A 14,193-nucleotide genomic window follows, 5' to 3' on the forward strand; every position below is an offset into this window, starting at 1 on the left:
CCGGGAGCTCAACACTCCGCACCGGAAGACACCCCCCCCCCCCCCCCCCCGCCGAGCGCTACTACGGCAACACTTGTGGGCTGCAGAGCAGGTCTGGGAGCCAGGATAAATTATCGGATTAGGATCGGGCTGGTGGGAGCTCTAGCAGGCTGCGTCCACCATCTTCGCCCGCGAAGCCACGCCAAAACTCACATCTTTTTTTTTTTTTTCACAACCGTTTTTATTGAAAGTTCAGGCAGGCATAGATACAGTTCTCCACAATCAGGAGGACACTGTCAGTGATAGACAAATAGTAGAATGACCAGAAGCCCAAACTTTGAAGCACCCCCCTCCCCATCCCCTGTCTCACCAACCCCCATAAACATACCCCAACTCCCTTCCCCGACTACCCACCCTAACCCCGTGCACGTGTTCACAGTACATCAAATACATGGATAAGGCAATGTATGTGTCAGACATCAACCTAGGTCCCCAGGTCCCCATCTGAAGGTAGCACATCATCTATGTCAGCTGGGGGATCCAGAGTCAGCCCCCTGTAGTCCGCCCACCGCTTCCAGATCTTATAATGTTTCCGGGGGCACCCCCTGGCCTCAAACACAGGTAATTCCAGCCCCATAAGAAAATCCAGTCCCGCCTTCCAGGCGCTAAGTGGGGGGGCACGATCACTCTTCCAAGCTCTCGCCAGATCTCGCTTAGCTACAACCAACCCCAGGAACAGGAGATGTCGTTTGTAGATGTTGCCTCCCACATTCTCCAGGACATGGAGGAGGCCCAGTCTAGGCGTACGAGGGAGGTCCCACCCCAGCACTTCCGACAGACAGTTCCACACCCCATTCCAAAATCGGGTCAGACCTCCACAAGACCACACTGTATGTAGTAGTGTACCTCGTTCAGCTCCACAACGCAAGCACTCTGGGGCGGCAATGAGGCCCGCCCTCCACAACCTCTCTCTAGTGTAGTATGCCCTATGCAGGTATTTAAACTGTATAAATCTGAGGCGTACAGCTATGGCAGCCCCACGGGGGGACTCAAGGGCCTCCCGCCAATCATCTTCATCCAAGGGGCCAACATCAGTCTCTCAGGAGGCCTTCAGCGACAGGAGAGAAGAAGAGCAGTGTGTAACCAGCGTTCGATATATTTGGGAAACTTTTTTATCACCCAGGTCCCCCATGAAAAGTTTGGCCTCAATTGGGCTGAATTCGGGAAGCTGGTCCATCCCCACTAGACTTGGGCCGAGTGCATGGCGGAACTGGAGGTATCTGAAAAATTGGGTCTTGGGCATATGGAATTCGGAGCTGAGGTCCTGAAAGGATTTGAGTGTAGTCCCCGTGAGGACATGGCCGAGTGAGAGATCCCGATAGCATCCCAACCTCCAAAGCCCGACAGGGAGGCCAATGCTGGAAGTTGTCCGTTATTCCACAGCGGAGTCTCGGCCGTCAGCCTGCCCCACCAGCCCATGCGGCGCAGTGCTTGTCTCCATATCGCGAAGACCACCTGGGTGACCCGCGGCAGCGCCCTCCTCCGCCTGGCCGAGTATAATAGTGTATGTAGCGTGGCATTTCCCATCAGGAAATGTTCTAATGCATATGCCGGGTCACTGTGGTCTCCATACCACCACTCATTGAGCACCAGGAGATGAGAGGCTTGGTAATAGGACAGGAGGTCAGAAGTAGCCAGACCTCCACAATATGTGGAGAGAAAGCACGTCCGCAGTGCCACTCTAGAGGCACCCCCGGCCCACAGAAATCGGCCAAGTACCGAATTAACACGACGGAACCACTGTGGGTCAATCCTGTGCGGGTGGTTCTGTAGTTGGTAGAGGAGCCGTGGCAGGGCGACCATCTTAAAGATGGCGGATCTGCCATAAATATTAAGGGGCATGCGTGACCAGGCCTTAATGTCCAATTGGACCTTGTCCCATACCGGCTGCACGTTACGTTCCCACGCCACCGCAGCAGAGTCCGACAGGAAGACGCCTAGGTATTTTAGACCACCGACTGCCATCCGTAGAGCCGCGGCCCATGGGTATGTCTCCGGTTCATCACCCAGCACCCACAGGGTCGATTTGCGTGGATTGAGGAAGAGCCCCGAAACCTCGCCAAACCCTTGCATCATGTCCAGTATGCGAGGGTCAGATCGGTGAAGATCGGTCATAAAGAAAAGGACATCATCCGCATACAAGGCAATGCGGTCCGACAGTTCTGCCCCCCATACAAAGCCCCGATACTGTGTGTCTAGACGTACTCGTGCGGCCAATGGCTCCATGGCCAGTGCGAAGAGGTAGGGGGAAAGGGGGAACCCCTGACGAGTACCCCTGGCAATTGGGAACTTCTCAGAGACCGCTCCAGAGACGCGCACTGAGGCGGTGATGTCCATATATAGCAGCCTCACATAGGAGATGAACACCGGCCCCAAGTTGAGCGGCAGGAGAGCAAAGAGATAGGTCCAGCTGACCGAATCAAACGCCCTGTCGATATCAGCGAGCAGCAGCGCTGCCCGATCCCCGGTCGCCCCTACAGCGTCCACCGCAGCCTGTGCACGCCGAATGTTGTGTCTCGTCGCCCGGTGTGGCATAAAGCCTGCCTGGTCCGGGTGGACCAGGTCTGCGATATGCGGGAGCAGGCGGTTAGCCAGTGCCTTGGCCAGGAGTTTGGCCTCAAAGTTGATCAAGGATATTGGGCGATAGGACTCATGGCGGTCGGGAGGCCTACCCGGTTTTTGGAAGACCACAATTTCGGCCTGACGCCAGTCTGAGGGCAGGCTGCCGCGTTCCCGCGCCAATTCTAACGCCCGCCCATAGTGCGGCCCGAGCTGCAAGTGGAATTTCTTGTAGAACTCGCTGGGGAAACCGCTCAGTCCCGGCGCTTTGCCGACGTTAAGCTGACAAAGTGCATCACCTAGTTCCTCCGCAGTCAAGGGGAGGTCTAAGGCCTCCCGCACCTCGTCCGAGACTGTGCGAGGGGGGACATCCGCGAGGAACCCCACAATCGCTTCAGGTGGAAGGCGTTCCTGAGAGGCGTACTGCTCCGCATAGTAGCGTGCGAAGCTCGCCGCAAGAGTCGCAGGATCCGTATCACAGCACCCTCCCCGTCGGTGAGACCTGGTAGGGTGATCGGTAGCATCGTTTGCTGACAGAGCCTATGAAGCATGGTGCAGGTCTTATCCCCCCACTGGTACACCCTGCTCCGCGTAGCCAGCCACGCCTGGCGAGCCTCGTCCATCAACACCGAGGCGTAGGGTTGCTGCGCTTGTAGAAGCAGTCGCAGCGCCATGTCGTCACCCTCTCCCCGGCAACGCGTCTCCAGCACCTCCACCCGCTCCGCAGCCGCCACAATGCTCTCCTGTCGAGTGCGACGGGCAGCAGCGCACCATGCAATGTCGATGCTTCTCATGGTGGGCTTCATGGCTTCCCACACCGTCACCGCGTCAACCCCACCCGCCAGGTTGTCCTGCCAATAGTGGGCAATTGCACTGCGCATGTGCTGGGTGTAGGCCGGTTGCTGTAGGTGCCACGAAGACATCCGCCACCGAAACGGTTGGCGTGCCTTGCGCAGGTCAACCTGTACCGCCACTGGGGAGTGATCAGATAGACCCCGAGGCCGGATTGCAGCACATTTCACCCTGTCAAGGAAGGCCCCCGGTACGAACACACAATCCAATCGCGAGAAGGAACCATGCACTGCTGACACATATGTATATTCCCGCGCCCTGGCATGCAGATGCCTCCATGCATCCACCCATCCCAGCCCATCAATCATCGCTTTCAGCCGCGTAGGAGAGGCCGCTGCCGCAGCCCCCTGCAATCTCTGCCTGTCCAGACTCACATCCACTACATCATTCCAGTCGCCCCCAATCACCGCCAGGGAGTGGGGGATCTCAGTCCATAGGTCAAATAGTTTCTCCGCCAGGGACCATTGCAGCGGGGGGGGCATACACAGTGCCAAACACTACTGGTTCTGCTCCAATCCTCCCCCTCACACACACAAACCGACCCTGAGGATCAAGCCATTGATGCTCGTGAGTATATGACAGCCGTCTGTGGACAGGAATGGCCACCCCCCTCGAGCCCCTGGAAAACCCTGCATGGAATACCTGATGGAAGCCAAATCGCTGCAGACTCAATGTCTTAGTACCCAACATATGTGTTTCCTGGAGGAGCATTACATCAGCCAATTCCCTTTTACCCCAGCGCAGCACGGCCCCGCGCTTGATCTTGTCCAACATCCCCCGGACATTCCAGCTTAAAATTCGCAAAGAGTCACTAGCAAGCACTGGTCCTGGGGTGTCAACCATGGTCTCGATGAACGAGTCTCTGCGACCTCCAGGGCCCGGCCCAGGTCTCCAACATCATACAAGCAAAGATAGCAAGAATCACGTGCACCCCTTTCAGAATACCCCCGTCCCCCTTCACCCCCAACAACCAGCCCCGACCCCCAAGCAGCCCAACTCCCAAGTCCCGCCCCCCACCCCTATACCTCATGAAACATTGAAGTACCTGTCGCGGCATGGGGAGCTTCAGGCCCAAAACAGAGCGCCTAAAACCAACCATACCAATGGATCCCAACTATTCCCCCAAACCAACAGGGCACACCCACAGGACCACCCCCCAACCCTGGGAGGACTAGGCGGCCCACAAACAGTACCCCGAACCCCAACATGACAAGTATCTGATGCACAGGAAGGGCGTAGCAGATAGGCGCCCGCCCACTGAGGGCCCCCAATCCCCAACCAAGACCCAGATCATACTGCACCAGTCGACGTTCGCTCCACCACCAGAGCCAGGTCCTCCATAAAGTCCATCAACAGACCAGAGTCAATCGACAAGAGCCAGAGTTATATGATGATCAGGTTTCTTTGCCAGATTGATCAGTGTCGGGCTGTGTGTCACCCAAAAGGGGGTCCCGGGACAAGGACCTCCGTCGCGAGCGGGACTTCCGATGTCTTTTCCCTTTACCGGCAGGGTCGCTTCTCTCCTGGGATGAACTACGCGAGGGTCCAGAGCTCAGTCCCGGCTGGGCGTTTGGTCGGATCCTGACCGTCTCATCTGTCCACTTGAAGACGTCCTCCGGAGAGTCAAAGAAGTGGGTCCTGGAGTTGAAGATAACCCGAAGACGGGCCGGATACAGCAGTGAATATTGAATTTTTAAGCCACGCAATTTGGCCTTTGCCGCCAGGAAGGAGTGTCGCTGCTGCTGGACCTGCTTGGTGTAGTCCGGGAAGATCATGATTCTGTGATTGTCAAATAGCAATGTCTCTTTGATCCTCGCTTCCCGGAGTATGACATCCCTGTCATGAAAGTTTAGGATTTTGGCGATGATTGGCCGAGGCCGTTCCCCCGCCGGTGGTTTCTGCGTCAGGGCTCTATGTGCGCGCTCCACCACGAAGCAGCGCGACAAGGTGTCTGGGGGAAGCCAGCTCTCCAACCACCGCGCCAGGAAGGCATCCATAGGTCCCTTCTCGCAATCTTCCGGAAAGCCGACAAAGCGCAGGTTATTCCGTCGCGCTCGCCCTTCCGCGTCCTCCACGCGAAGCGCCAGGCCCTTCTGGACCCTCTCCATTTCCGCCACTTTCTTTTTAAGGGTGCCGACGTCTCCCTCCACCTCTGCGACCCTGGTCTCGGTCTCCGTGATGCGGGCGACTGCGTTGCGGAGATCCTGGCGCAGCAGCATTACATCAGCACCCACCGCGCCAATCTTTGCGTCCAACATGTCCCTGGACTGCGTGATTGCCGCCATCAGAGCCACGTTGTCCGGTCCGGCATTCTGGCCGTCCCCGAGCCCCCTCCAGGTCCGGTGAACTTATCGATGGGCCCCTGCTTGGTGGCGCCCGTGCCACCCCCGCCTCTGGTCATGGTCCCGGCAGTTGCGGCGGGTCGGCTCACGTCTGTAACAGGCTTCCCGACACTGTATTCCAAGAGTAGCTGCCACTCGGGGTAAGACTGGGGTATCTGAGTCCTGCCGGGCACTGCGCCGCACCCACTCGCCACCACCACGCCAAAGTCCGGCAAGCAGGAGCACCGGATGGTACACCGGGCCCCAGCAGCAAATGTAGCGGCTAGGTCAGCACCCTACCGTCTTGGGTCCCTGCCGGTCCACGCCAGCCACCGCCGCCATCCACAGTCCGCCGGGCACCTCTCCGCCGTAGATAAGCAGGCACAACTGGAGCCCGCGGCCGCGGCAACCAGGCAAAGCCGCTCCTCCGGGCTGCACCAGCCACCAACCTCGGGCCCAGAGTCAGGGGGGCGAGAGAGGCGCCGATGCGCCGCAGTCCACTTCTCCGGATCGGCGGGGACGGAGGGCACAACCAATCCACCGGACCGGCTCCTCTCAGGGCCTCACCGCAGGGCCCACCGCTGTCCACAGAACGGGCGGGGCGCTCCCCTCCTCGCGCCGGTAGCCCAAGGCCGGCTCCGCCACCACACTGTCCCCGGTAGTCTCGGGGGACCCGACTGCCTCAGGATCCGCGGAGTCCTCCCGCAGAGCCGCCTCTCCGCAGCCCCCAGCATTGTCGTCGGGTCTGCAAGCGGAAGGAGGCTCCCCCGCCCCTCCTCCGTCGGCCTGGAAGCAGCCGACCAGGACCCGAGGGGCCCACCAGCAAGCCGGCCGCCCGGCGCCCAGAGCCAGCAGGCGGGGCCAGGCAAAAATTGAGGCCCCGGCTCACCACGCGGCGAGCAGGCCCGGCGGGCGCCGCCACCAACAGCTGCTCCAACCCACGATCGGGGGTCACGGAAACCGCACCAGAGGGCGCCCCCCGTCTCCAGCAGTCTCCGCTATTGTTGCGTGGGGAATGAAGGGTTCGGGGCCAGGATAATTCAGGCGGATAAGTTGCGCGCCGGCGGGAGCTCTACAGAGCCACGTCCGCCATCATCGCCCTCGAAGCCACGCCCCCCAAACTCACATCTTTTTAATGCTTTTTTTTCAAGATGTAGTCTGTAGGTTTCTCATTTCCTTCACTCTGACTGTACCCACTCAGTGGCTCGTCGCCCCTCTTAGAATTGTAGTTCAAACTGTGCTATAAATGTTGTCGCTTGCAAAAGTGGTTTTCCAGCACCATATGCCTTTATTGTGAGTATAACTACGGGATGCAGTTGACAAAGAAAACAAGCATTGGCATAGCAAATAGGTCGCGCCTTTGGGACCTTATAAGTGTTTAGCCATGCAACACTTGATGTTGTTACACAAAGGATATTGTGCTGGATAACTAAACACTTACATGGTCCCAAAGGCGACCCTATTAGCTATGCCAATGCTTGTTTATGAAGGGAGTGGCCATGTACAAGTGTGTTTTTATTTAAGGATCTATAGTCTGCACACAACCGAATTTCACCTGAGTTACGTTAACTAAAACAGATGACACCCGCTCTAATGAGTCCTCACTTTGAACAACACCATCTGTATGTTCAGTGCAGTCAATTTGTTTTTGAGATCCTCCCTTATACTTAGTGGAGCGTCACTAAGCCCGTGAACAACTGGTTTGGCATCCTATTTTCATAGGATCTTCTGTACAAAACCACAAACTTGCCCAAGTCTGTTCTCAAATATGCTGTTATATTTTTGGAGGCTGTTTTTAAACATCACTGGTATGAGCACAACGAGTGTCCATCTCCAGTATCGATACCATCCCAGTTTTCCCTGATTTTGTGACCCAGCCCTCTACTCCCTCTCACTTTTACATAGTTATTGAAGTTAATCCTGCAGTATACAAAGCCTATAAAAATCCTTTTTCACATGGTCAACCCCATTTTTTGCCTGGTATTTGATGCAATTTTAACTGAAGTGCTGTGGGTTCCAGTTAACCAGGTCCCCAGTGTAAGAAAGTGGCTCTGTATACACTGTTCCAAAGTAAGGTACAGTGTGTACAGAGTCCACAGTCCCCAGAGGTTTCACAGAGGTTAAAGTTGGATATAACCTTACTCTCTAAAGTGGTAGCTTGGCCTAGCAGTAAGGCAGTATCAGAGGACAGTGTAAAGCATTTGATGTACACACTGTCAGCAAATGGTCACACACACTCAAGAACTGAACTCTAGGCCAAATGTTTTGACATAAAAATATGTGGTTGTTTTATTTTAGAACCACAAGTAGGCATAAACATATTTTCTCAGAATGAGAGGCTACAGTTGAATACTTTCAGTGAGCAGTAGACTTTTGAATGCAATAGATACAGTTGTTGCAATATGCAACATAAACTTAACACAATCATAACATTGAGCTCAATGAGGGATTTTAAGTAAATGCAATATCAATTACTTTGCGTATGTTTTTCTAACTCTGGGCTGGATCCTGGATTCAGCCCTGGTGCATCTCCTGTAAACAATTGAAAGAAATTGTTTTTGTTACACAGGGGATTTTGAAAGAATATGTGTATGGTTCAAAAATCGACACATAAGAATTTCTGGCAAAAACCAGGCAATGTTACCCTATGGAGGAAAATCAAGTTATCGGAAAATCCCAGTTGTAATTACTTTTTAGGGTCAGTGCTGGGCACCAAGATCCAGCACTGGGATCTTTCCTGGTAACAGCTGAGTTATTTTGTTTTCGTTGATCGGATGCTTTTTAGTGAACATGTTAAAGTTTCAAAACTCTACACTTGAAAGAATTTCCAAGTGAAAACCAGCCAATGTTACCCTATGGAGAAAATGCAGGTTTTCGGGTAAGTACTCGACTGGCAGAGTTAAGGTTCTGGGTAAGACTCGGGGGTCTCCCAGGGTCAGGTAGGTACAGTTGTTACATCCTCAGCGACACAGGGGTAGCCGGGTGCATAGAGAGTAGGCCTAATGTTAGCCTATGGTGAGCGGGGGGGGCTTTGGTTGGTGGCTGCTAGCAGGCAGGCCACGCAGCTGTCGGAGCAGAGCTCCTGGTCACTTACACAGGGCAAGTGGGGAAGTAGAAAAGAAGAGATGCTGCACTTCCATTGGCACTCTGGTGTGCAAGGTGCTTTTGGGCTGGCTGGCGCCCAATGTACTTCAATGGAAAAGCTGCAAGACTAACAAAGGCTGCAAGCTCGGGGACCGAGATTCTTCAGGTGCGACCACCACTTCGAGAGGTAAGTTGTAAGCTGTAGGTTGGGTAGACACCCAGGAGTTGGGCACAGGGGGCTGTGGGGTGCCGGGGGCAGAGGTGTGTTTTGTTGTCGGGAAATCTTACCCTCTCCTGGTCGCAGTTGGAGGGGTCCCTGGTGTGAGGCTGCAGGCGTCGTCTGGAGCATCAAGGAGGGTCCTTAGGTGCTGGATTCGAGGTCACATTCGCCCGGGGTACGTCCTTGTGGTCTTTGTTCACTCAGGCACAGGCGGGGCTCTGCGGGTGCAGAGTGTGCTGGATTCGTGGTTCCTGGCTGGCACCAGGGGTTGTTGCTGTTTGAGCAGAACCACTGCTCGTGGGAGTCCAGTCTTTGGATGAGCAAGGCAGTCAGGTCCTCCGGGGTTTTCGAGGTTGCTGACCACAAGAGACGCCGGGGTTTAGCAGGAGCAGGTTCGAGGGTCGACAGGCTGTAGGGGTGGGGCCAAGTCAGTTGGTGTCCTCCCCTTTTTAGCAGCTGCACGGCACGTCTTCTTTCTTCTTTGTAGTTTAGGAATCGGATTCTGAGGAAGGAAGGTTCAGGGTGCCCCTAAATACTAAATTTAGGGGTGTTACAGGTAGGGGATTACGAAGATCTTGGTGTCTAAAATGATATAAAAATACCTATTATTTTTTAAATTGGTCTCAAGTTTCTTCGAGTGTATGTCTCATTTATTGACTCTGTCTGTACAACAAATGCTTAACACTACCCCCTAATAAACCTACACTGCTCGCCCACTACTGCAAAAGAGAGAGCATATGAGAATATTAATTTAAGCCCTGTAAGCCAATATGGGTTGTCTGGACTTTCTAGACAGTGTACCTCATTTTGGTACACTACATAAAAAGCCAACCTCCCACAGGGGTTACCTCGAATTTTCCAGTCTCGTCAAGTTCTTCTAACCATGTGGATACTCGTCCACTTACACAATCATCAAGCAGGGGCCACATACCTTCCAGCCACTTTTAGCTGGTGTCAAGCCCCCTACTCCTAGCCCCCCGCCTACCCCCCTCAAAAATCAAATTTCATAGAAAAAAGAATTTCATGTATACACAGACCAGTCACGTTTTTTCTGCTTTCTCCTGGAAGACTCTTACTTGTTTCAGAAATACATGGGTGAACAATAAATTATTTGTAATACGTTAAACCGTGTTTAGCATAGTTTATTAGCTTGTCTGTACCATTACAGAAGACAAAGAAACTCATGTAAGTCAGTCATTTCCATTTCTAATGGTACTGGAAGTAATTTGAGGAAATTCTGTCCTAAATGGTTGGTACATTTTAGTAATCTCACAGACTGACAAGGAAATTACTGTAATCCAATTAAATCTGCTGGTGTTTTAGAATTGATCAAGTATTTCCATTGTATTTTATGTTTGTCTTGGGTTTGATTTCTTAAAAAAGCCTTCTCGTAGAAATTGATCCATTGTCTTGTTAATGCCTTATTTTCAAACTGGAGTGGTTTAATGTAGTTCACCCTGATAACATGTATTCAGTAACTTTGAAACTCTGCTGGTTGCCGCATTGCTTTGTTGAGGTGAGATTAGCCATTGCAGCTATTTTACTATTTTTAGGTCCTTCATGGGTTTAATTTACTAGAATTCCTGTGCATATGCTACTGCTTTAACTCCCTGCCTGGCCTTTACTTCAGAAATCCTAGCAACATTGTCAATACGACAGGCCAAAGATATTCCAACATGGCTGCTAAAATTTATTGAAGATTTAGATATAGTGGTGTGTAGAAATCACAAGCAGAAACGTGCATCTAATTTAAATATAAATAATAGATGCGTGCAAGCTATTACCATTGTTTACATAAGGGAAACATTGCTGCGGGCATGCAACTTACTTTGGCTTCGGATATTTTACAGTTGGACCAGATATGCATTTCTTTTGATGGAGGCAAGACCACCATGAACTTTGCTGAAGCTGCTTTGTTGATTCAGGGATCAGCCTGTATCTACAGTAAAAAGGTAAGGAGAATTGAAGAACAATCTTGTGTACTAATGAAAAGTGGCATCTTCAGTTCACCGGTTCACAAAAAGTTGGGTATCCGATTAACCAATTTACATTTCTCTGCCACCTTGTATTGGGAAAGCTTGCACATCTTGATAACAAACTTGTATAACTAAAACTTGGGGGAGCACAATGTCATCTCTTAAGAAATCCAGGATTAGGGAGAGCACATAACTAGTCTCCCCTTCTATAACCATGATTTGATGAGTAGAGCCTAATTCCATTCCCTTGCTTTGCTCTCTAAATCAGTAATAGCATTCACAGGTGTGTGTATTTCGAAATGAATGACGCTATTGCCATCTCCTGTACCCTAGATTAGGGCGAGTATTGAAGCTTTCCGTCCATCTTCACTTATTGTTAGAGGGCATAGAATAAAAAACATTTGGGTATCTAGATTAAGAGGAGCACCTAGTCATTCTCCTATGTGTAGGGTGTTTTGGAGGAGAGTTGGGGGAAGCAAAGAGCCTTTAATACTTAGCCTACCCTGATTGTTAGAGTAGGGGGCTGTAAGGTATGCCTTCATCTTAACTGTGTGCCCAGAAAGACAGGTCTGGGGATAATCTATATATATATTATTCTGTTCTGTAACAGTTATTGGGGGTTAGCAGAGAGCCCTTTCCTCAGTTTCCACAAAATATCACTCTTCTTTATGAGATATTTGTGTTGACAAAGACTAGATCCTATGCCTCTAAATCCATGTACAGGAGAGCAAACCATTCTTCTCAAAATTCTCCCCTGTGTATTACAGAACAGCGAACAGTCCCGTTTGATCTGTATTTGAGTTATCCTTCCCTTAGCCCCTGCTTGAACGTGTCATTTTATCCTCTCTACTGCTGTTGTGCCCTAATGTACGAGTCTCAACACTTCATGTACAGATGTGTTTGATGTACATGCTGGAAGCTCTTCAGGGTTCTTGAGAGCGTCACCCAAGGCCATTCGTTTTCTTTAAAATGGTGATCCACCTCATCATTTTTCTGGGTATTAAAGACCTTGAGCTGTACCAACAATCAAGAGACTGTATTGCTTACGTTTAATTAATTGCCCCAGTAATACGTTTTTCATCTTTCACAGGTGGAGTATCTGTACTCACTCGTCTACCAAGCCCTTGACTTCATCTCCAACAAAAAGTAAGCTATTTTGTCCTCTTACCACTCTTGCAGTTATTGCAGGCCAGTCTCTAGTTTTGTTATTCTAATAAACTCTGAGCACCAGCTGCATCATTGTCTCAAATGCCTTTTACATCCTTTTTATCATCTCGTCATAAGTCTGAAATACATTGAGATAATGTGATCCCCTAGTACTTTAGACTCTGCTTTGCGATGTGTATACCATCACCGTAATTGCACTTCTATTGTCTTTGCCATTGCAGTCGATAATGTATCACTTATAGGCCTAGGAGTCTTCTGTCTAGGCATCTAAAAAATTATCGTGGTCAGTCATAGTGTATATCTACTGTGCCCTGTGCTCAGCCTATGACTACTTTGCACCAACAGGTAAAATATTTTTAACTTGAAAGCACTTGAATCACATAACTTTGGCAATTGCACTCCTCCCTCCACCACCCATATTGCCACCTGCTTAGACTCCCACCCCCAGTATAACATCTCATCTGTTATCTAAACAATCACATTTCAGGTTTTCTCCACGCACCACCTATTCAGTGTATATGCCTTGGATAGCATGACCTATGCAGTACAGAAGCCTAACATTTGGTTCAACACTTGCACTCTACCACTCCCCTTATTTGCAGTACACTCATCTGAAGGTCACTTACGTTAGTATTACCTTGAATGATCCTAGAGCCTTTTGTGACTAGCAAGGAAACTCTTTTGAATTAGCACAGCCGGGTGTTTTAATTAAATTGACAACTTCAGGTTGTAGTCGTGTTTAAACGGTGTACTGAGAGTTTAACTTGTTTTTCTTCTGGTTGAGGAGGGGTGAAGCGGCCTGTGCAAAGTCGCCTTTGGGTTTCCATTTTAAGTGATGAGGAATTGTTTTCAGAATGATGTCCAAGTTTTTGTAGCAAGATTGCAAATGGGGATGTATGATAACCTTGTCAGTCATGCTATTAAAGTGTAAGTCTGGCATATTGTAGTATAGCAAGTTGCAGTGGTCCTGATCGGTTAGAATGGAGCTCTGCTCTGCTGCTCCTCCCTCTTGCAGAAAAAGATGTTGTCATCTGATCACCAAGGTCATAGATTGGCATCCATTGCTGTGTTCTCTGTAGTACATGGGCAGAAATCCCTGATAAACTGCTGGCTCCGTACGGTCATAAATGCTCTTTCTACAAATCGAAATTACTAATTGTTACTAATTAATAACTTCTTAATTTTCCAATCAAAAACACTTTCAACGTTTTTTCAAAGTTTGAAATGGATTGTTATTAAAAGATTCAAAGCAATAAAAACAGTACCAAGTTGAAGAAAGAAAAAACTCTACACAAGTGCCTCATAATAAAGACACAATGCAGAAGCAAATGACATGGTAATAAGAATGAATTCATAATTGTTTTTAATACATTGTAACAATATATGATCTCGATCCACAATCTAGAAGGATCAACAATAACATGTCATGGAGGCTTACAAAAACCCTCTGTTGATATGGGAATTTGTGAAGAAACAGCGATGAAAAGCTATATAATGTCACACTTGTGTAAAGAGTCTCACGTCAAAATCTGAATGCTGTCAAGTTTATGATTAAAACAAATGGAGTTCTACTAGGCATCAGTTGCCCTTCCAGTTAGTAGCTACCTGCTGAATACAGTTGCAATAAAAACATCAACAATTTCTCTTTATCTGGTAAAGAATGCCATTCATCAGGAGGACTGCCTACAAGAATTTTAGAAATGCTAACGCAGTTTGCATATTAAAAAGACAATTAATATTCCCTCATATAAATGACCAAAATATCTTGACTTTAGCACCATCAATAAAAATAGTTTAAAGAATTTGCTAATTTCCAAATTACATAACCTCTACAGATTAGAAGTAAACTATTTTCTAAAAGCATTTTGTTTTTTTAATAATTGTCTTGTCTTTTGAACATCTTTGCAGGCGCAAAGTAAAAGCTCTGTATAATTCAACATACAACTTGTACGTGGAATGCAGCACCCTATAACAA

At 49.9% G+C, this 14,193-nt stretch overlaps 1 protein-coding gene across 1 annotated transcript in view; it reads left to right on the forward strand.

Moving 5' to 3' along the window:
* NCAPH2 (non-SMC condensin II complex subunit H2) overlaps positions 1–14,193 on the forward strand; it is a 391,747-nt gene that overhangs the window by 121,233 nt on the left and 256,321 nt on the right. Inside the window, exons 3-4 of the mRNA XM_078677885.1 lie at positions 10,926–11,027; positions 12,142–12,197. Coding sequence (XP_078534011.1) covers positions 10,926–11,027; positions 12,142–12,197 — 158 coding nt within the window. The remainder of the gene's footprint in view (positions 1–10,925; positions 11,028–12,141; positions 12,198–14,193) is intronic.

This window comes from Lissotriton helveticus, chromosome 1_1, assembly GCF_964261635.1.
Source record: "Lissotriton helveticus chromosome 1_1, aLisHel1.1, whole genome shotgun sequence".
Classification (NCBI taxonomy): Eukaryota; Metazoa; Chordata; class Amphibia; order Caudata; family Salamandridae; genus Lissotriton; species Lissotriton helveticus.